Below are 14,458 nucleotides of genomic sequence, written 5' to 3' on the forward strand. Positions count from 1 at the left end.
GGATATCCTGACATCAGCATAGGATGAGTTTCAGAGAGCAAAGACCAGAGGGGTAAGGAAGTGAGAGAAAAGAATTCTCACTGGGGAAAGAAAGCAACACACTAAGGCTGTTCATCTCATCTGCATCATGAACAAGTACCACTATTTTCGTATGTATTAGACTTAGGAAGCTTACTCCAGGTAACAACCCAAACCAGGATTTAAAGCTGATTTTGTTGTTACAGGAAGGACAAAACAAACAAACAAACAAACAAACCCAAATCAGCAAGCCCATGATGTCATATGTACATTCAGAATTTTTATTTCAAAACAAAGAACCACAGTAACATTAATAGAAAACCCATTTGGAAATATTCAATCTGGTCACTGAGAAATGGGAAAACTTCCACACAGCATTACTGCCGACCCACTGGTTTTGAGGAACCAGAAGTAGAGGTGCAGTTAAAGTTAGCTGTTGAACCAAGCCCCATTCCATATAAGCTGTTTTTTTCCCCAAAACGCTCAATGACCAGGCGGAACAGTGAGAACTGGTAACTAAAATACTGTCATAGGCAAGGGTTTGGCTAAAGGGTCTGAAGTATGTAAGCACCAAGGAGAGAAAGGGTGATCAAGCAACATATGAAGGAAGACAGAGTAGGTGTCATGGGGCCCAATCTCCATTTATAAAAATACTGGGAAACTAGATGATTGTACAGGTGTCCATGACCTGGGCCAAGTGTACATCCCTCCACCTCATCCGGCTCTCTAAAATGCTCCCGAGTTAGAAGTCTTCAGTTTGTTTCTCACCCCTTAAAAGAAAGGCTCCTTCTCCCCTATGACTCCCCTCCAGGAGGCCACATGTTCTGATCTCACATTCTCCTTTCATACTGCCATTGTCTGGGTCTAGGGGGAGGCAGAGTCCTCCACCCTCAATCTGAAGATTTAAGAAGTTCTCCCCCTAGTTGTCCAACAAGGAAAGGTAGCCAGATGCTTCTGAACTCTGAAGTCTGGAATGAAACTGTAGATGTAAATTCCATCCAGCAGAGGCAGTGTTCTTTATATAGAGAGAGATGAGTTTGAACACATTCTATTCAAAAGGGGGCTGTAGGTACATAAAGGACACAAGTTACCAGTCATCTACTTCCACCAGAGCAAAGTGACAGTGCACATACATTCATACTCTCTCAAGTGTGGGCTACACTGCACATTTACTCGTATTATGCCAAATGTATGGTCCCCTAAGGGCACTTGACGTCATACTATGCAAATATGGCAACAGAACAAGCATGCGATGACCCTTAGCGACAACATACTTCAACTAGATAATAATCGTTCAGGAAAAATCCTCTCCCAGAGCTGAGGTTACAAATTCCAAGTTAGTTGATGAACATTCTCCTCTGAATTCTTTTAAAGCTATGGCTTAAAACAAAATATCAACCACTAAAATCTCCTAAAGAACAAAATGGAGAAATACAGAACCTCTACCAAGAACCACTATTTTGGGTTCCTCATTTGGAAGGTTCTCCCACCAGGCGGGTATTAGGAATACTTTAACCCCCACCCCCCACAGTGAGTCCACTATAAGGGGAAGAAGTTGTTTTGTCCAGTGAGGGGAGAAAGGATATCTAGAAATAACCTTCCCTTCTCTGGACTCCAACCAAAACTAGAACCCATCCACCACCATTAGCTATAATGCCCATCTTAATAACCCTAGATTTCAAGTAACACTACTTATAATTTTAAACAAAGAAAAAAGTTCTAAAGGTAACCAGTAGCTTCTTAAAACAGGCACATCACTTTTCTGAGAAATTAAACTTGAGAGTTTCCACCTGAAGGTTAAGAGGCAATGTGCAAACTTCACACACCCCATCATGTACCCTCTGAGAACACATTATACTTCTCCCTGAATCTTCCCCTTATTGCACCACGACTGCTCCAGTATCAAATCTTCTACCCTAGATCCTCTCTTCAAGCGCCTCCCTCTATCCTCAATTTCGTTCTGTTTTCATTATTTGGTAAAATTATTTTACACTTAAAAAAATAAATATTTATGCAATAATACCAGAAGATAAAATAAATAAAACTCAAGTTAATTTGCTCTGCAGAGCTGTATGGAAGCGAGGGAGGTGCTCTTATGTAATCCCTCTCTGCCCTCCACACTCATAGATCTGCTTCCTGGGAAGTCGGGGGTCGGGGAAACTGCACCTCACTCTTACTCCCCTCCCCTATTGGCCCTGGTGAGGCCCTATTAGAACCCAAGGGAGGAAGAGACGACAATGCTGTCAGATGGCAAGTGGCCAATTCCTCCTGAAATGAAGGTAGGTTCGCTTGGTCTCTCCTAAACAGAAGAGAATGTCCAAGAAATAAAATGTTTCGAAAGCCATTGAAAATACAACTAACTCCTGCACTGGGTTCCTCTGAGTGCGCATGGAGTGTGTGGGATGAGAAAGGAATCAAGTAGCAGCATTCAGAAACAGTCCTGGGTTATAAGCTGATGAGGTCTCTCCCTCATCTGGGGAGAGGTTGCTTTTCCATGTTGGGAGGGAGGCGGGAAGGAGGCATGGCTTAGACGGTGGCAGTTTCCTTCGTGGGCTCGATGCTGTTCATCTCCACGATGGGGCCTTTCTCAGCTCTGTTAGCCTCCCGAGCCTGCCCCTCGAAGGCTCGTGTGATTTCCTCAAAAGTCCGGCCACGAGTCTCAGGGACTTTGAAGAAGGTGAACACCAAGAAGAGAATGAGGAAGCCAGTGAAGATGATAAAAACATAGGCTCCTAAATAGAACTAGTGAAAAGATAAAGAAGAAGGAGTGTCAGTGTAAATTCTGGTCATTGCCAAACCCCCTCCCTTCCCATCCATTTCTAGTAAGCTTCGGGACACAACCCTTCCACACTTAACAAGAACATGTAGTCATCCTCGGTATTTTTTTTTTTAAGATTTTATTTATTTATTTCAGAGAGAGAATGAGAGATAGAAAGCACTAAGAGGGAAGAGGGTCAGAGGGAGAAGCAGACTTCCCTGCTGAGCAGGAAGCCCGATGTGGGACTCGATCCCGGGACTCCAGGATCATGACCTGAGCCAAAGGCAGTCGCTTAACCAACTGAGCCACCCAGGCACCCCATCCTTGATATTTTTTTAAAAAAGATTTCATTTATTTATTTGACAGAGAGACAGAGAGAGGGAACACAAGCAGGGGGAGTGGGAGAGGGAGAGGCAGGCGTCCCTCTGGGCAGGAAGTCTGAGGCTGGGCTCGATCCCAGGACCCTGGGATCATGACCAGAGCCGAAGGCAGACACCTAAGGACTGAACCACCCAGGCGCCCCTTCCTCAGATGTTTAGGATGCCACTGCTCACTTACTATTTTCCCTGCAATTCTGCATCATTCCTTTTCCTATTCGTTAAAGATCCCTGCTTCCAAATACCTATTGAGTATTTTAGGAATTTTTTTTTCCTTTATTTTATTTATTTGTCACAGATAGAGCACAAGCAGGGGAAGAAACATGCTCCCCGCTGAACAAGGAACCACCACATGTGGGGCTCGATCCCAGGACCCCAGGATCAAGACCTGAGCTGAAGGCAGACGCTTAAGTGAGTGAGCCACCCAGGTGCCCCTAGGAGTTTTGATGATTATTTTTAATATCCAGGTTTCTGAAAGACTCACAGAAATAGGAAATGCATTCTAAAAGTCCACTGCAAGTGCCTTTATTTAAGGAACCAGCTCCAGGTCATTTTATAATAGGACCTACCTCACTCATTCATTAACATCCTATGATTATTAGTGAGCCTTAAGGTCATGAAGTCACTAATGCCAGCTCATTCAAATTGTGGATTTTAAATATTGGTCTGGCATCCTTTGGCATTCATCAGGATCAGTGTATCTAGGCAGAACTATGCCTGTATAATCACCTCAGACCAGTGGTCTTTTAAAAGTTCCCAGTATTGGGGTATCTGGCTGCCTCAGTCAGTAGAACATGCGACCCCTCATCTCCTCCAGGTCTTGAGTTTGAGCCCCATGTTGGGGGTAGAGTTTACTTTAAAAAAATAAAAGTTCCAAATGTTGCCCTCCTGCTTCAATCTTTTTTTTTTTTGCTACTGTTCCTTCTTTTTCTATATGCCACTGAAAATAAAAAAAAAATCTGGTTTAAAACACTTGGTATCTGGGGGGGCGCCTGGGTGGCTCAGTTGGTTGAGCGTCTGCCTTCAGCTCAGTTCATAATCCCGGGGTCCTGAGATCGAGCCCCGCATCCAGCTCTCTGCTCAACGGGGAGCCTGCTTCTCCCTCTCCTGCCTGCCACTCCTCTGCCTACTTGTGCTTGCACTCTCTATCTCTCTCTTTCTGCCAAATAAATAAGTAAAATCCTTAAAAAAAAAATAAAAAAGAACACTTGATATCTGGGGCGCCTGGGTGGCTGTTGGTTGAGCGTCCGACTCTTGGTTTCGGCTCAGGAGATCAAGCCGTGGGTCAAGTTCCGTGCTTAGCGCAGTGTCCGCTTGAGATTCTCTCTCTCCCTCTGCTCCTCCCCCTGTCACATTCAATCTCTTTCTCTCTCTAAAGTAAGTAAAATCTTTAAAAAAAAAAAACCACAAAAACAATCTCCACTTGATATCTAACCCTCTGTGGTGTCAGTTACCAAATTTTAAACCTGTCGGCTTAAGTGAGCTGCTTTTGAGATGGACTCGGTGAGTTTTGTTTGAATTTACTTACTGCAGCTGAAGGGAACAGGAGCCCGACCAGGAAGTTGGAGGTCCAGTTGGAACAACCAGCCACGGCCATCGCGGCCGGGCGGGGTCCTTGGCTGAAGAGTTCGGCCACGATAAACCAGGGAATGGGGCCTGGGCCAATTTCAAAGAAGGCCACAAAGACCAAGATAGCTCCAATACAAACAAAGCTCATCCAATTATAGTTATCCTAAATGAGGAGGAACAAAGGAAAGTTAGTAGTCAAGACAGCTTGACCTGGATAGATCTAGCCTCCCAGCGATGAGGACTGACTGATAACGGAAGCTCCCTCTGTCTGGGGTACAATGGAGTTCTTTGACTTAAGAGTCAAAAGGCCTGGGTTTTTGAATCGTAGCCTTGCGCTCACACCATCTGTCATTTTGCACCAAGATCATTTCATCACCTGTAAAATGGGACTAATTCCCTCAAGAATACTTGAAGAATTAAATTACATAAGGTATTTTACAAGCTCTATGTTATACAGATGTTAAGAATTACAGCAGTTTAGTTACCGATCTCTGAGGATTCATTTTTCTTAAATCTCTGGGCATGGGACTTTACGGGTCTCCCACTCACCTCTCCCACCCACGTCAGAGTCACCTGTGACCTATTCTCCCTCCTTCCCCTCCGTTTCCTTCACTCAAAGAGCACGCACCTTTAGTAACAATGAGATGGTCATAAAGATGGAACAAACAGCCATCCCTCCAAGGCCAGTCATATGGAGAGTCCTCCTCCCTGCCCTTTCCACCAGAAACAGCTAAAAGAAGAATAATATAACATAAAATTTCTGCTTTCCCTTTCCTGAAAACTGTATGAACTACCGGAATGTGCCGTACCAATGGCAGGATACTTGGTAGAGTCACACGTGCCCTTTTAGTTGAGTTTCAAGCATCCTACAAATCCCTTTTATACCTCTCTCTTTCCCACCCACTTCATATTTGCTTGAGAGTGAAGACTACTCATACCCATCATTCAATCGCTCTTCTTTCCCAAAGAAGAGTGAAACAACCACAACTGTTTAAATGACGGTAGGGAGGGAGATGGAAGGACACAAACCCCATCTTTGAACATGTGTAGGAAGAACGCCCCTCCCCTGCCCCCAAACTATCACACCATCCAACTTACAGAGACAACAGTGAAGATGGTATTAACTACACCCGCGCCGATGGTGGCATAGATTGGCTCCTGAACACCTGCATCTTTGAAGATTCCTGTTGAATAATAGAACACCTAATAGGAAACAAAAGATGATGCAACTCTGAAACAGCAGCTGGGCACCGCAGTTAAAGAGAACCCTCGGAAAAGTACAAAGTCCCAGGAGGTTAAGGAGTCCTTTCTGGGTTTTTCATTCAATCAGTGTCTTTTCTGCAAAGAAATCTTCTCTATCTTATCTCTATTCTCTTCTTAGTTCTCAGTTCTACCTACTGTTTCCGCTTCTTCTTCAATGTTTATTCCTCCTGTTCATTGAAGTCTCCTCCTTACATCTATTCTATTAACTTAGATATAAAGATTAAGTTTTTTCGGTTTGTTGTAAAGTTTGGTGGTGGTTTTTTGTTTTTTTTTTTTTTTAAAGTACTCTCTACACCCAACATGGGGCTGGAACTCAAGACCCCAAGATCAAGAGTCACGTGATCTTCCAACAAAGCCAGCCAGCAGCAAGTTCCTCAATTAAGCTTCTTCAATGGACAATTCCTCTAACCTTAAAACAGTGATAGGCACACACCGATATCCTACTTCGACAGCGAAGCCAACTGAGGAGGAACCTCAGCCTGCTCATGTTATTAGAAACAGAACTTGGGCTGGAATCCCTAGCCCCAGGTCCTCTCCAAGTGTTCTAGGAAATGACAGCCGCTATCATCTTAATGTAATATGTACTATTAAGTAAGCTACTGTTTATACTATTTTTTATTATTTGCTCGTCAGCATGCTGACATGTAGGGTTGCTACAGCTACCACAGTCAAAGGGATGTCAAAATATTGAACTCAGACCTCAAGGTAATAAGGGAACAGGATCTAGATCCTCTAGGTTCAGTTCCTCAGGTTTGGGTCAAGAGTTTATTATTTCATCCAGAGTGTTTGCCTCTACAGCCGTATTCATCAGACTTTTTGATCAATATATGCGTCGACTCTGGGTTACGTTCTCAAGAAACAACTCTTCAGATACCTACAACCTCGGATAGAAACGATGGATACTTCTGTTTTCTAAAATAAGACTAATAAGGCTGTGCTTTTTCTGGTTTAAAATTATTTTTGGGGTGCCTGGGCTGCTCATTTGGTTAAGCGTCTACCTTCGGCTCAGGTCATGATCCCGGGGTCCCGGTATAGAGCCCCACATTGGGCTCCCTGCTCAATGAGGAGTCTGCTTCTCCCTCTCCTTCTGCCCCCACCCCCGCTCGTGTTCTGTCTCAAATGAATACATGAGATTTTTTATTTTTAAGTAATCCCTATACCCAATGTGGGGATCGAACTCACAACCCCAAGATCAAGAGTCGCATGCTCTCTTGACTAAGCCAGCTAGGCACCCCACAGTGATTCTTAAAATGACAAAATTGGAAACTGGGATCCATCAAAATCATCTCAGAGGTTTCTTTTGAAAACTATTTTTCCTCCCAATTTCTGATATCATAGCCTCTAACCCTTTATGAAAAGCACTGCTTTTTCAAATACAAATAACCTTCTTGTGTGTTAGGGAGAAATGGCCAAGGACCAACTTACTATTTTGAGCATCAAGTGTGTTTGGCAAATGCTTTGCTACAGAATGACCTAATCGTATTGATCAAGACTGATGAAAAACCCTCTGGGCATGAATCAGAACAAGAGTATGCTTCATATCCAAAAATTTTATCTGCAAATGCACAGGAGGTATAGGAATATCCTCTCTTACCACCACTAGAATCCAAAAGCTGGAAGGTAATATCTGCATAGAATTCAAGCTACCTGCCAAATGTCACCTTCCATTTTGCTCCCCACTTCCAACTATCAGAGTCACTATTCCGGTTGTAACAACACAGACAGACTAGGAAGGCCTGCTCTATCTCAAGTTCCCAGTGTATCGTCAGACCTCTTGAATTCATAGCCTACTTATTCCCCAGGGCTTTATAATGATATTTTTTAGGCTGTGAAGTCCTGGAAAAAAGCCACAGCATGTAAATTCTTGGATCGACTTTAGTTGTATGGCCTGCCTTATCACTGATGACATCAGAGAAGACTGATCAGATTTGTAAAAGACAACTGGAAATAAAAAATGAGTGGTCAGAAGGAGGATTAATGAAAAGCAGATAAATGTGTCGTGTCCTACATACTGAAAAAAATTTGAAAGAGGACAATGTTAACCATAAGGTCCAAGACAAAAGGTGATGAATCTTTCATTTTATCATTTATTTTCTCATTTTCCACATAGAAAACATGTACTGCAGATAGAAATTTAAAGAAATAAAAACAGGGGTACCCGTCTGGCTCAGTAGGAAGAGCATGCGACTCTTGATCTCGGGGTTGTGAGTCCGAGCCCCAGGTTGCGTGTAGAGATTATGTAAATAAACTTAAAATACGAAACCAAGTCAAAACCTGGATAATCAGTATTTCTGGAGTGGCTGCTGCGGGGCGAGCATCGTGGGGACTCTGCAGGTGTAAGGAGGTGAGCAGGCCCCTCGGGCAGGTGTGTGAACTGTGTGCGGGACCCCCTGGGACACAGAGTAGCTACTCACAGCATTGATTCCAGACAGCTGCTGGGACAGCTGGAGCATGATGGAAATCATAATGGGCTGCTGGTAGCTGCGTGACCTGAAGAGCTCCAGCACCGTGGCTTGCTTCTCTTGTGCCATCCTGGTGCTCTCATCTTTCATCTCCTGGATGTCCTGAGTCACGTCCTGGGTGCCCCACAATCGCTGGAGGACTGGTCAAACAGACAGACAAACAAAGGAGAAAGATAAGGTGCTGTCCCAACTTCATTTTCCCTATAACACAGCTGGGAAGAAGCCACACTTAGATGAGCCCCGGATATGGCTCATCCATTAGCATCTGTGCCTTAACCTGCTTCTCATTCCACTCTTTAGGGCTGGAACGTTTCTGACTCCAAAGGAATCAGGAGAGTCTCCAGCTTAGATCCAGAGGGGCCAGGAAAGGAGTGGACAGAACACAGATCCAATGCCCTCACCCTGAAACAAACCACAACCCCCAAATTCCCACAGCGAAGGTGTGAAGGATACTCACTGTCCCTAGCACTCTCCTCTTCCTTTCTGTTGATGAGCAAAAATCTAGGACTCTCGGGGCAGAACGGAAGGGCTGCGCTTTGCAGGACAGCTGGAATGATGGTGAAGCCCAAAAGCAGGGGCCAAAGCTCTTCAGTCCCCATGATGACTTTCAGACCAAAGATCTAGAAACCAGATAAAGACGATACTTTATAAAGCTCATACTTTATATAAGCCACAAGTCACTTTAAAAAAACTGGGGGGCTCAGTCGGTTATGCATCTGCCGTTGGCTCAGGTCAGGATCCCAGGGTCCTGGGATCCAGTCTGCACTGGGCTCTCTGCTCAGCAGGGCGTCTGCTTCTCCCTCCACCCCTAGCCCTCCTCCCCTTATGTGTGCTGTCTCTCTCTTGCAAAAATAAATCAGAAAAAATTTTCAGAAAATCATCCCTTCTTTTACCACAGGAAAAGATAAATTCTGTTTCTTCTCCTTTCTCTACCCTGCCTGCTTCTTTAGCCACCTGTGAGCTATAGTAATAATACCTGAAACTGACATATACTTGAATATAGGTCAGATGTTCCTGCCCAGAAACTGACACGCATTCAGTATGAGGTCTAGAGTACCTGAGCCACCAGGATCCCGATGACGATGCCCAGCTGGTTGAGAGTGCCAAAGGCCCCCCGCAGGGCAGTGGGAGAGACCTCGCCGATGTACATGGGCACAAAACCCGTGCAGAGGCCACAGAAGATGCCAATAACCAAGCGGCCCAGGATCAGCATTTCAACCGACCGGGCTATTTTGCAGAACCCCATAAGGCAGCCACCAGCAACAGCCAAGAGGTTGACAATGAGCATTGAATTGCGCCTGAAAAGGTTAAAAAACAAGAGAAGTTAGCAAAATAGGCCAGGCCGAAACTTCTCTCTTTCCTGATCTCTCTACCCTTCTCCAGGCTCATGTTATCTGCTCTTCCGGTTTTAAGTTCCCCTCTTTCTGTTATCAGAACATTTCTAGTTGGGCTAAGATCAATGGTTATTCAACCTCTGTAGGCATAAAACTCACCTAGAGAACTTGTTGAAGATTCTTTTAATTCCCAGCGGTAGCCAGGATTGTAGCAAGCACAAAGGCCAGTACTTCTCAAAGTTGTCCACAAACTAACAGCATCAACTAGAAATCGGCAAGATTAAAACTTTCCCACCCCATCCCAATTTAGTAAATCATTAGGTTTGACTCTGGGACGGAGCCCAGCAATCTGTTCCCAAAAGCGGTCCGGGTGATCTGATTCTGAGGTCCGAGAACCACTGCCCTGGGCAATTGTCATACAGCTGGTCCACGAACACACTCATGAGAAATTTCTGGACCCGTGCTGAAATTTTGATGCTTCTTACTGCATTTTGTTGTAATGTAGTTGCTTAGATGGCACAAACATACTAATGAAAACAGATTTCAGACAGAAGTTTTCTATGCGCAGAAAGGTAGACAGCTTCAGCTCTCCGGCTCTCGGCTACCCTGTGGTGAAGGGCACTTACAATAAGTACTGATAGCCAGTAGAAAATAATAAAAGACTGCGTCTATGTGTTAAACGTGGGAGGCAAAGCCACGGAAACAACTAGAGGAAGACGGAAGAGATTAACAGTGAAAAATCACTGGAGATGTTTGGAAGATACTTCTGGGACTCAGCCCTTGGGTGGCCTGCTGGAATTAGCCGGGGAGTTCTGAAACGCTAGTACTTTTTTTTTTAAATTATGTTATGTTAATCACCATACATTACATCATTAGTTTTTGATGTAGTGTTCCATGATTCATCATTTGCGTATAACACTCAGTGCTCTTTGCAGAACGTGCCCTCTTTAATACCCATCACCAGGCTAACCCATCCTCCCACCCCCCCTCCCCTCTAGAACCCTCAGTATGTTTTTCAGAGTCCATCAGTCTCTCATGGTTCATCTCCCCCTCCGATTCCCCCCCTTCATTCTTCCCCTCCTTTTATTTTCTTCTTTTTTAACATAGAGTGTATTATTTGTGAAACGCTGGTACTTTTAAAAGCTCCCTGGGAGATCCTAAACGTGAAGCCAAAGGAGAGAACCTGGTGTTAAGAGAAAAATTTCATCCCTCATGCTCACTTTTACCCTTCTCTGCATTCCTTTCCTGGTTTCCCTACTTCCTGTATCAGGGTTTTTGCTAATAAAACAAAGATAGGGAGAAAGGTATTGAATTATGGGAGGGCCACATTAAAGTTTCAATTACGTTAGTAGACACAAGTTGGCCTCAAAAATGCAAACACAACAAACACCAAAGATTATCAAGTAAAATGGGTTGCTTTTAAATTTTTTTAGACGTTGAATTCTATTTGTGTTTCCAGAACGTCTAAATTAGCAAATGAAATCGTTTTTTCACCAGTCATTACTGAAAGTATTCTGCTAAGACATTTTATTAAGTCAGCAAGAATGAGAAGACTCAATTTTCTTCTGGGGGGAAAAATGTCAGTTATTTGACCATTATCCACATTTCCCACAGGCCAAGGATTATAAAATGTTTCCTCCCAATCCTGCTTTGTAAACACAAGCATGAAATCCCAAATTTTTCAAGAAAAGCAAACAACTTCTGACCTCATAAATCCAGTAGGCTTCTGAGAAATTCCATAGTGCACTTTATTGCAGAGAGAACTGAATTAGCTTCAGCTGCACTCAAAGGTAATCTCTTGATGGGCAGCCGAGCTCCAAGCAGCCCTGTTCAGTACCAGTTGGCCCAAATTTGCCTCCATGGGAATTTGGGGCGCTCTCATTCAAATGCATCATCACCTCTCCATCCTAATTCCCAATACCTGTTCTCAATGCAACCAGCATAGCCCCCCTCCTTGCCCAGTTTCTGGTCGATACCTGCCAAAGCGGTTGACAAAGAGTCCAACGGAGAAGGAGCCAATCATACCACCAACGGAGAAGATGGCCACAGACAAGGACCAGAGGGAAGTGAGTAACACTTCAGTGGGACGGTCGCTCAACGTCTCCTCCAGGGTGTAATTGAGAAAGTCCTTTATGATCTGCCAATTAAAATGACTGGTGGGCAGACTGTTACAGCTGAATGAGAAGGGGCAAATATCGGGGATCTTCCCCTCCCTAAGAAAACAGCATTACAATGACTGGTAGAGAATCAAGTAAATGAACGGGTGGGGATGGAAGAGATAGAGAACCTTTGGAGGTTCGTGGTAGCTCTGAAAAGAACAATTTTGATTTGTCCTGAAAATCCCAGTAGGTGGTTAGCACTGATGTTCAGTGACTACCCCAGTCCTCCCCTAAGACCCTCCCACCCTCCTTGTAACTAACCCCTGAGGCATAATAAAGGAAGTGTATCAGGATAGCGTGAGGGGAAGCATGGATACAGTCCAGTCAAGGGTATGGGGAGCAAGTGAGCTTTTTGCTTTAATGATTCACTTAGACTTCCCCACCAATGTTATTCTGCCTCTTCAGCCTTCACCAAGCGAGATACCAAGTTTGTCTGAAATTCTTCGTTCTTGAAACCCTACCTAATTTACCTATTCCAAATTCTAACTCTGGTCACCTGGCACTCACCATCTCAGGAGCATTGATGACTCCGGTGTTGTAGCCAAACTGGAAAGAGCCTATTGTAGCAATGGAGATGGCAAAGATCAGAGGCGCTGTGACCTGGGGTTGGGGGGGAGAAGGGAAGAAACAGTCCTTAAAGCTCTCGGCTGATGATTGTCTCTTATTAATTAAGGAGAGATATTAGGAGCACTCGCCCTATGAGTGGTATGAAAAGAACAAAAACTTAACGAAATTTAGGTAACGAATGGGGGAACACAAAAGAACAGGTTATACTGAAGAACTTCTCCGGAGATATACAGACAACCACGTAAACTTGGGAAAAGCGGCACGAAAATTTGGGAAGAAAGTTAAGAGGAACTGGGGTAAGTCGTTTCAAACTTAAAAAAAAGTTGCCCCATGTAAAAGCAAGCTTAGAACTGCAGGGAAAGGGAGCCTTGGGATTCCTAAAAATGGATTCTTTTGGATACAGCTAGATCCAGTGCTGTCTCCTCCTGTACCCCAGATCCCACTGAAGCCCAGAGTGGTGGTGGTGGTCTCTGCACCACTGGGCTGTTGTAGCGCTCTGGATAATGTAATCTACAAAATCTACCCAGGGTATCCTGGTCCCATTTGAAATTCTTCCTGTTTACTTCGTTTTGTACCACTACCCTCACCCACCAGGGGGAGAGCACAAGGTCACTCCCAACCTAACAGACTGGAGATGTGGGGAGAAGGGAGTCATTTCTCACCTTGCTGGGAGTAATTCAAGTGTGTGTTTATCTTAGATTTCCAGCTCAAGGTAAGCTCAAATTTTACGGCTGAGGACATCCTTCCTTACCTTAAACTCCCTCCCCCTTTTAGGTTAGACGGACTGGCCAGCCAGAAGTTTCAGTTCTCCATGTTGACCTCCCACCCCAGACAACTTGGCCTTAAGTACCCGAGTGGCCCCCGCCTGCACACAGCTCTTTCTGTTTAATCCCTTTCTCATCAGTAATGACCTCTTCCTTCTGCCTCGCCTCATCCTTTACTATTCTTGAGGGCCTTTTTCTCCTCCATGTTTTTTCATCCCTTCTCTTACCTTCCTTCATTTTCAAGTAAGCTGACCTTGGTGACAAATGACTTTCTCCCAGCAAATACACTGCATACGTAACACACAGTAACACATTAATGTATCGTGCACTCACAATCACAACCACAATTGGTACAACTGGGATTCTCTCTTAGGCTCCACAGACTTGTATACGTTATAGAATAGATGGCTGGACACTGGCCCATTCCCTCAAACAAATCCCAGGTCCTTTCAAGGTTTAATGCTTCCAGAGGAATCTTCCTGCAGGCTCACGAGACCCACACTTGTAATCAACACAGCCAAGCAGCCTGGAACACTCAACCATCTCACCCCCAGATCCTCAGTAGCATGTGATTATGCTAAAAAACAAAACAAAACCACCAACAACCCTGAGAAACACACCAAACTTCTCCAGGTGACTCTCCCTGTGACAGGAAGGTGAGTGGGACTTGGAGAAGTCCTTTATAGGCTGTGACATCCAAAGAAAACTGGAGGAACCACGGCATCACAGGCTGGAGAAGAAATGAGAAGGCCTGATGGTGGCTAGATGACTTAGAATAAAACAGAGCGCAGCAATCTCCATTAAGATCAGCCTTTCTGAGTGTACCCCAAACAAGCAAAAATAACTGGAATTGTATTACTCTTACCTTCTGTGTCCCCATGGCCCTAAACAAAGATCTACGAGTGGGAATCCCAGAGACACCCCTTCCAGTCAACAAAGCTTCCAAAATGTCCTTCTCGACAGCAAGTTTTATTCCCGGTGCCCAGGACCAACGCACATCTCACGCTCACTCTCCGTTACTGCGCTGGAGCCACGCATTTATAATCTCTGCAAAGGGTGGAGCCTGCAAGGGAGACAAGCCCCCCCCTCCAACCCCACCCTACACCGGCTGGAAGGATCCCGTGAGCTCTCGGAATTTTGTGACCTCAAACTCTGCCCCCGCCCTAGGCAACAACTCCCTCCCCGCC

The 14,458-nt window shown here is 44.7% G+C and overlaps 1 protein-coding gene across 4 annotated transcripts in view; it reads right to left on the reverse strand.

Annotated features, from left to right (window-relative positions):
* Positions 1–278: 278 nt before the first annotated feature.
* LOC113922266 (solute carrier family 2, facilitated glucose transporter member 3) overlaps positions 279–14,458 on the reverse strand; it is an 85,160-nt gene continuing 70,980 nt past the window's right edge. The window contains exons 1-10 of one of the 4 annotated variants that reach the window (XM_035729152.1): positions 14,137–14,315; positions 12,448–12,540; positions 11,758–11,918; positions 9,505–9,745; positions 8,905–9,067; positions 8,400–8,587; positions 5,821–5,925; positions 5,351–5,452; positions 4,682–4,885; positions 2,252–2,760 (exon numbers count right to left, since the gene is read on the reverse strand). In XM_035729152.1, the coding sequence (XP_035585045.1) occupies positions 2,545–2,760; positions 4,682–4,885; positions 5,351–5,452; positions 5,821–5,925; positions 8,400–8,587; positions 8,905–9,067; positions 9,505–9,745; positions 11,758–11,918; positions 12,448–12,540; positions 14,137–14,151 (1,488 nt within the window). In that variant the 5' untranslated portion in view covers positions 14,152–14,315 and the 3' untranslated portion in view covers positions 2,252–2,544. Of the gene's footprint in view, positions 2,761–4,681; positions 4,886–5,350; positions 5,453–5,820; positions 5,926–8,399; positions 8,588–8,904; positions 9,068–9,504; positions 9,746–9,940; positions 10,728–11,757; positions 11,919–12,447; positions 12,541–14,136; positions 14,316–14,458 lie in introns of those variants that run through there. The other 3 variants (XM_035729150.1, XM_035729151.1, XM_035729153.1) reach the window with 3 other exon arrangements.

This window comes from Zalophus californianus, chromosome 9, assembly GCF_009762305.2.
Source record: "Zalophus californianus isolate mZalCal1 chromosome 9, mZalCal1.pri.v2, whole genome shotgun sequence".
Taxonomy (NCBI): domain Eukaryota; kingdom Metazoa; phylum Chordata; class Mammalia; order Carnivora; family Otariidae; genus Zalophus; species Zalophus californianus.